This window comes from Thunnus maccoyii, chromosome 9, assembly GCF_910596095.1.
Source record: "Thunnus maccoyii chromosome 9, fThuMac1.1, whole genome shotgun sequence".
Taxonomy (NCBI): Eukaryota; Metazoa; Chordata; class Actinopteri; order Scombriformes; family Scombridae; genus Thunnus; species Thunnus maccoyii.
Window position 1 is genome coordinate 248,672 of NC_056541.1, and position 8,723 is coordinate 257,394.

At 42.2% G+C, this 8,723-nt stretch overlaps 1 protein-coding gene across 1 annotated transcript; it reads left to right on the top strand.

Moving 5' to 3' along the window:
* The first annotated feature begins 2,168 nt into the window (after positions 1-2,168).
* endog (endonuclease G) lies at positions 2,169-8,713 on the top strand. Its single transcript, XM_042420741.1, has 6 exons — positions 2,169-2,410; positions 3,069-3,262; positions 4,796-4,937; positions 5,044-5,153; positions 8,032-8,113; positions 8,201-8,713. The coding sequence occupies exons 1-6, from the start codon at positions 2,240-2,242 to the stop codon at positions 8,396-8,398; spliced, it is 897 nt and encodes a 298-aa protein (XP_042276675.1). The 5' UTR covers positions 2,169-2,239; the 3' UTR covers positions 8,399-8,713.
* The last annotated feature ends 10 nt before the right edge of the window (positions 8,714-8,723 follow it).

Below are 8,723 nucleotides of genomic sequence, written 5' to 3' on the forward strand. Positions count from 1 at the left end.
ATAAAAATAATGTGAAAGTAAACAAAAGTGATGACGTCATCTGCTTGTACACACACACAACAGGAACAAATGTGATTGGACAGAACCCTGGCAGCCCTGCTCTGATTGGCTGCTGAAGTTCATCAGGTGTTTGAAGGTAAAGGTAAGAAGAGAAAACTGGAGACACAACAAGAAAACAATCAAAACCAGAGCTGATCAATAAACCAGAGCTGATCAATAAACTGGAGCTGATCAATAAACTGGAGCTGATTAATAAACCAGAGCTGATCAATAAACTGGAGCTGATCAATAAACTGGAGCTGATTTATAAACTGGAGCTGATCAATAAACCAGACACACTGATGTTTGTTTGTTGCTGGTAAAATGTAGCGGTGCGACAGTAAAAACTGTCCTCTGTCATTGGTGTTTGGTGACCCTTCATCTTCATCTTCATTTTCATCTTCATCTTCACAAAGTCTAAAGTCATGAAACAAGTTTATTTAATCATCAGCTGTATTTTATTCCTCTTGTTTTAGAAGAAAATATCTGCATATGTGTGATATTATTATATTATATTATATACACATTCAACACATAATGAGATAATAATATTATTTAAATGACCAAAGTAGCCGAAATACTCCAAATACACAATAATGAACACCAACAATAACAAATATAGATAATTAAACTAGATTATTTCAGCGTCACCTTGAGGTCAATGAGTGTCGTTATATGAGCTGAGACCCACCTGGACTTTGAGACCCACCTGCCGGTTGTTTGGTGTTTTACGGTTTTTTTACACTTTTGGCAGAGAAAATGAAAACTAAGTCACAACCTTCAACTTAATATGAGCTGAATAAGCACAACATACTACATGCATGGACTCGCCCAGCTGAGTATTCGAATCATAGTCAGCAGCTTCATTCTGTGACTGTCGGCTCTGCTGGTGAACATCATGAAGTCAATCAGCTGAAGTTCAAATATTCACCAAAATTACAGATTCACTGACAAACAGCTGAAAGACGAATCACATGATTGTTATCAGCAAAGAAATCTTTTCTGGTCATTAAGTTTGCTTGGTGTCATGCTGGAAACCAGTGACCTTACACCAGTAGACCATCAGGACAACACAGCTGTCTCTAACCCTAAATATTAACTCAGTTCAGTAAATTACTGCATTGAAGTCAATGAGAGTGAATAACTTGGATGAAAGAAGAGTGTGTGATGTTTGCAAACACAACATAAAACCACGACCCATCTGGCTGCTGGAGGCCTGACAGGAAGCCTCGACTACCCAGGAGCAGGTAGTTTCCTGACGCCCACCGGCTCCTGAGCCAAGAATGTGAAATGTCTAGAAATCTAGATTGGTTGTAATAAGCCACGCCCACTTTAATGAACCATTACCAGATTTTTTGCTTCAACTGAGTCATCGCCCTTGATCACGCCAACCAAATTCCCTTTGTCTTTCCGCTGGCACGCCGTGTTGCAGGTGGTCGTCTGTGGTAGAAACAACAGTCGTGTGGAGCCGCATTTCATCACATATATATATATATATATATATATATATATATATACACACACATATATATATGTATATATATATATGTGTGTGTATATATATATATATATATATATATATACACATATATATATATATATATACAGACACGGCTGAAAACATTGGTACCTTTACATTTTATTAAAATAATGCATCCTGAACAGTGTTGAAATTAAAAGATATTTTATTATTAACGCATGTTGGTTTGGTTTGCAGAGCAACAAAACAATAAAGATGTGAAAATAACTGAATTCATGTTTATTCTACAAAGACATAAATTATTGATACCCTTTAGAAGTTGTTTGAAATAATTGATTAGTATTGATACTTTAAGCAGACTATTGAGTTTTAATTAGTGTTTTATAATCAGCAGCTGTTTTATCTCAGGGCTGTTTCCACATGGAGGGTCTGGACTCAAGTCTTTAATCTCCAGAGACCAAACATTCCTCCATCAGCGGCGGGAAAACCTGCAACAGGAAGAAACCTCGAGCAGAACCGGACTCGAGCAGAACCGGACTCGAGCAGAACCGGACTCTAGGTGACGGTGCGACTAAACTTTATTTATTTACAACAAAGAGCTTTAACAACAATCATCGTATAAACCCCCCCCTCCTCGTTTTACGTCATCGAAGCGACACGGAGGCTGAGGCGCAGGCCCATGACGTCAGAGCAGCGTCATCAGTGAGCGTCGGCAGCATCATGAGACGCTGCTGGAAGACCGGAGCGACCTTGTTGTTCGGAGCGGGACTCGGAGCGGCAGCGAGCCGCCTGCTGAGCGCCAGAGACCGGGAGGAGGGGGAGGAGAGGCCCGGTCTGCTGAGCAGAGTCCCGGTTCTCCCGGTACCGGGAGTCCAGGCGTCCGAGCTGACGGTGAGAGGGAGTGTGTGTGTGTGTGTGTGTGTGTGTGTGTGTGTGTGTGTGTGTGTGTGTGTGTGTGTGTGTGTGTGAGAGACAGGTGTTTGGTGACCCTTCAGTGAGCAGACTTTACTTAAAGTAGCTTCTGATCTGGTGTGAAGAGTCTAAATCTACCTGCTGATATCACGTGACATCATGAAAGTTATTAGAACAAGACGTCAAAAGATTTTCCACAAAAACCAACAATGTGTAAATGTTTCCTGTCTTGATATTTGTGGCCTTACATAAATAAAACGTGTCTGTTTTATTATTATAACTGTCTGTATTTATATTTAATATAAACTTCAGATAACTATCTGGACACATTATTGATTGTCTGAAGGACATCGAGGCTGTAAATCATTAAATATTAAATAGATCAATATTTACAACATGAATTATTACAGTTAACAGTGTTTATAAGATTATTTATATAAGAGTCAGACATTAGAATAACAACCACACGAGATGCTGATGATGTTCAGTTGTTTCTGTCAAAAGATCAATAAATCTGATCAATAAATCTGATCAATAAATCTGATCAATAAATCTGATCATTAACTGGAACTTTTTTTATCGCTTCATGAGAATCGATCGTCTGATCGAACCTGTCAAACCTGTTGAACCTGTCCAGGTGAGTCCAGGTGCATCTGGAGCAGTGATGAAGTACGGCTTCCCGTCATTGGCCAACATCAAGACCAGAGAGTCCTACGTCACCTCCTATGACCCCCGCACACGCACTGCATCCTGGGTAATCGAGCGGCTAAACCCCGCTGCCCTGAGCGGGTCGTCAGACCGAAAGTACTGCGAGTTCAAAGAGGACGACAGGTGAGACTGAAACAGGACGACAGGTGAGACTGAAACATGACGACAGGTGAGACTGAAACAGGACGACAGGTGAGACCGAAACATGACGACAGGTGAGACTGAAACATGACGACAGGTGAGACCGAAACATGACGACAGGTGAGACCGAAACAGGACGACAGGTGAGACCGAAACATGACGACAGGTGAGACCGAAACAGGACGACAGGTGAGACCGAAACAGGACGACAGGTGAGACCGAAACATGACGACAGGTGAGACCGAAACATGACGACAGGTGAGACCGAAACATGACGACAGGTGAGACCGAAACAGGACGACAGGTGAGACCGAAACATGACGACAGGTGAGACCGAAACAGGACGACAGGTGAGACCGAAACATGACGACAGGTGAGACCGAAACATGACGACAGGTGAGACCGAAACATGACGACAGGTGAGACCGAAACATGACGACAGGTGAGACCGAAACAGGACGACAGGTGAGACCGAAACATGACGACAGGTGAGACCGAAACATGACGACAGGTGAGACCGAAACAGGACGACAGGTGAGACCGAAACAGGACGACAGGTGAGACCGAAACAGGACGACAGGTGAGACCGAAACAGGACGACAGGTGAGACCGAAACAGGACGACAGGTGAGACCGAAACATGACGACAGGTGAGACCGAAACAGGACGACAGGTGAGACCGAAACAGGACGACAGGTGAGACCGAAACAGGACGACAGGTGAGACCGAAACAGGACGACAGGTGAGACCGAAACAGGACGACAGGTGAGACCGAAACAGGACGACAGGTGAGACCGAAACATGACGACAGGTGAGACCGAAACATGACGACAGGTGAGACCGAAACAGGACGACAGGTGAGACCGAAACATGACGACAGGTGAGACCGAAACAGGACGACAGGTGAGACCGAAACATGACGACAGGTGAGACCGAAACATGACGACAGGTGAGACCGAAACAGGACGACAGGTGAGACCGAAACATGACGACAGGTGAGACCGAAACATGACGACAGGTGAGACCGAAACATGACGACAGGTGAGACCGAAACATGACGACAGGTGAGACCGAAACATGACGACAGGTGAGACCGAAACATGACGACAGGTGAGACCGAAACAGGACGACAGGTGAGACCGAAACAGGACGACAGGTGAGACCGAAACATGACGACAGGTGAGACCGAAACAGGACGACAGGTGAGACCGAAACAGGACGACAGGTGAGACCGAAACATGACGACAGGTGAGACCGAAACAGGACGACAGGTGAGACCGAAACAGGACGACAGGTGAGACCGAAACATGACGACAGGTGAGACCGAAACATGACGACAGGTGAGACCGAAACATGACGACAGGTGAGACCGAAACATGACGACAGGTGAGACCGAAACATGACGACAGGTGAGACCGAAACATGACGACAGGTGAGGGAGATAATCATAAAGGTTGGTGTTGGATATTAAGTACAAACAGGTGAACTCACCTGTCGTCTACCTGTCTACCTGCAGCGTGCACGTTTTCCATCGAGCCACCAACACTGACTACAGGGGGAGTGGCTTCGACAGAGGTCACCTGGCTGCAGCAGCCAATCACAAGTGGAGTCAGAAAGCCATGGATGACACCTTCTACCTGAGCAACGTGGCGCCGCAGGTACACACACCTGAGACTCTGACACACCTGTGAATGATGTCATCAGTCCCACAGACACACCTGATGTTATTTATTGTGATCTAACGTTCTGCTGTGTTTGTGTTAGAACCCTCACCTGAACCAGAACACCTGGAACAATCTGGAGAAACTCTGTCGCTCTCTGACCAAACGTTACCTCAACGTGTACGTGTGCACCGGCCCGCTCTACCTGCCCAGGTAACGTCCGCTCTTCTTCTGTGGTGTCTCTGTTTCCTTAGTGCAACACAGGAACAGAACAGGTGTGCAAACATACAGGTAGGCTGAAGGTTCCTCACGGCAGCAACATGATGAGAATATGAATAAAACCTCATGATAATAAGATACATCTTGTATTGTTGGAATATTGTACATGTGCTGCTGGTAAAACTTCATATTCAGACGTTTATGGGATTAAATTTGTGTCGTAATAATTGAACAAAATCTCCCAACAATCAAACTAAAATAAATCAGAGTGAATACAAACAGATGTTTCACTCGTGTCATTTTATTGGAACTTGACATTTTTTGCCTTTTTTGGTTTTGATTTGACTTTTTCTTCACTGGTTCAGCTGCTGAAGGGAAACCGACCAATCAGGATGCAGCTCTGACGTTTGCCCACCAGGGGTGTTACTAGAGATTTATGGTTAGGGGGGCTATGCCTTTACTAGGGGGGCTTTATTGGCCCCAAAATGTCTGTTTGTCATGAATTTTCAGAGAACAGGTTTAAAATCAACACAACAGATCCGTCTCTTCATGGTTTGTACTGATCTAATATGATTTAAACACTTACAACAGATCAAACAAAGGAATGTCTTAGATAAGTTGCAGGTCCTGAGTACGTTATTGATACACAGACTGATGTTTGATGTGTGAACCTCTAAAACTAAACATTCATAAAATCATTTATGCTAGTTTATGCTTTGTATGAGTAAGAGGCCTGTTTTAGTTTTAACTGAAAGCTTGAACAACTCCCACTAACCTCCATCAGACCTGCTCCTTCATCCCTGTCAGTCTCCTCATCCTCCTCCTCTCCTCACCTGTTTTCAGTAACATGTTATTTTATTAAACTCAAGGTTTATGATCAACCAGTTTAAATGTGTATTTGTCTGAACTGTCTCATCTCTGCCTACTGATTGTTTCCAGATACTTCAGAGGCATTTAAAGCATATATATGTATATATATTACATATATGTAAAGAGCTGTCAATAACATTATTTATATCTCTTTTGCTCGTTCACACGTTGGCCGGTTGGCTCATCAGCTAGTTAGAACAATGGAAACTGCTTATAGTGCTCACACCGTCTGGGTTAAATTAATCACTATGAGCGGATGATTATTATAACCGATCAGATTACCATCTGATTGACATTTGTATATCTATTACACAAATAAAAAAGTAATGAAATGGCCAGGTTTGCTATTCACTATACAGAACAGCTGTGTCGCTGCTGACGCCTCTTGACTCAGAGAGAGAGAGAGAGAGAGAGAGAGTAGCAGTGGTCGAGCGAGTTAGAGAGAGGATGGGGAGAGCGAGCAGTGGTGGCGTGAAAGCCGGTGAATGAGAGGAAAGAAAATGTTATTTACTGATTGTTTCATGGTGGTTAAAAATAAACACACCCACACCCTGAACCTCCGCACCCTGATAACGGTGCCGCAGCCGCTAATTACAATATCATATGTGTATCATGGGAGTAAGGTAAAAAATAAAAATAGTCACTGTAATTTTATTTTTCCCCCATGTTTTCATGTATGAAAAGACCCAAAATGAACTCTGTAAGCAGACTATTGATTACTATCAGCAAATTATTTAAACAGCATTTGTGAGTCTGATTCTGTCAGCGGTTGATCACTGTAACTGTGATTATAGAAGCAGTTTCCACTGTATAACGTTAGTGTTATATAGTCTATCCTCTCTCCTTTTCCTCACTTAAATCTAAAGTTAAGCAAGTAATAAACGAGTAACAACTTGATAGCCAAATTCATATTGGAGCTTGTTATCTTCACTCTGTATTTTATGTTTATCTTAGTAAAGTCTCTACTGGGGGCACTGAGCGGGCAGCACAGCCAATGGAAACGCTGGATTAGAGCAGCAGCAGCCTCTCCCAGGTCCTAGTGCCCGGCGTGTTAGATACATTGTGAATTTGGAGACGCAATGACACAGTTCAATCGACTTTAATGAAAAATGAAAAAACTATTAATGATTTTAACTAATAATGTATATTTGTTTTAGGGGGGCTAAACTGGTCAGAACTGAAAAATGACCATAAAAGAGAAAAATCCTGATCAGTGAAAGAAAAGTGAGGATATTGTAATCAGATGTTTCAATACTTAATAGTTTTATTGGAAATTTTCCTTTGAGGTCATTTTTTTTGGTTTCAGTTTTTGTTTTATTCTTTTTATAATTTATAATTTTATAATCCTATAGATGTTTATATTTAATCCAGAGGTGTTATATAATGAATCCAACTGTATTTGATTCAGATCCTGTAAGAATAAGTTGAAGTTTTCCAGCTGAGAGATTTGATTGATTTGATTGATTTGAGCCTTTGATTGATTTGATTGATTTGAGCCTTTGATTGATTTGATTGATTCGAGCCTTCCATGTCTGTAGAGAGTGAGACCTCCTGTCAGCACAGAGCTGTGAAAACAACTGTTCATGTCTTAATAGAACATCTTTGATGGAAATGATCCCCGAAGCCAAAACATATTTACAAAACATTGAATAAAAATTGGAGTCTACTGATTATAGCTGATTGATTATAGACTATTGATTATAGATGAATACTGATTATAGCTGATTGATTATAGACTATTGATTATAGCTGATTGATTATAGACTATTGATTATAGATGATTGATTACTGATTATAGCTGATTGATTATAGACTATTGATTATAGATGATTGATTACTGATTATAGACGATTGATTATAGACTATTGATTATAGATGATTATAGATGATTGCATATTGATTATAGATTACTGATTATAGATTGTGTGGTGTCTGAGCACTTGGTAGGAGGAGCTACAGGATGACATCACCGTGTGTGTGTGTGTGTGTGTGTGTGTTTCAGGCAGGAGGCTGATGGAAAACTCTACGTCCATTATCAGGTTCTGGGTCGTAACCACGTCGCCGTGCCGACACACTTCTTCAAGGTGAGTTCACCTGCCTGTCAGCTGATGATGTCATCAGTCAGTGATGCCTGTCTGGCAGCTGATGATGTCACCTGTGTGTCTCCTCAGGTGCTGATCCTGGAGCAGGCAGACGGCCGGGGGGTGGAGCTTCGGTCCTATGTTTTACCAAACGAGCCGGTGGACGAGAAGGTTCCACTGGAGCGTTTCCTGGTTCCCATAGAAACCATCGAGAGGGCGTCCGGCTTGCTGTTTGTCCCAAACATCATGAAGAGGAGCAGTAACCTGCAGGCCATCACTGCCAAGTGACTACAGTACCCACAATACATCACTGCTGAATGGACTACAGTACCCACAATACATCACTGCTGAATGGACTACAGTACCCACAATACATCACTGCTGAATGGACCACAGTACCCACAATACATCACTGCTGAATGGACCACAGTACCCACAATACATCACTGCTGAATGGACTACAGTTTGAATGCAGTTGTCTATTATGTCTGAATCTTCATGTTTATAGAAAACTCAGGAAATATTTGAAAGATTAAAGATGAAAGAAAATAAATGTTGATTGTTTATGTTACTGCTAATGTAATAAAACATTTCAAATTAAAATGTTTCACTT

Bases quoted from the DNA above. Each gene is read 5' to 3' on its own strand.
- endog (XM_042420741.1), top strand. From the start codon at position 2,240: ATGAGACGCTGCTGGAAGACCGGAGCGACCTTGTTGTTCGGAGCGGGA. The intron at 2,411-3,068 runs GTGAGAGGGAGT...GAACCTGTCCAG, and splicing joins TCCAGGCGTCCGAGCTGACG to GTGAGTCCAGGTGCATCTGG. The intron at 4,938-5,043 runs GTACACACACCT...TGTTTGTGTTAG, and splicing joins TGAGCAACGTGGCGCCGCAG to AACCCTCACCTGAACCAGAA.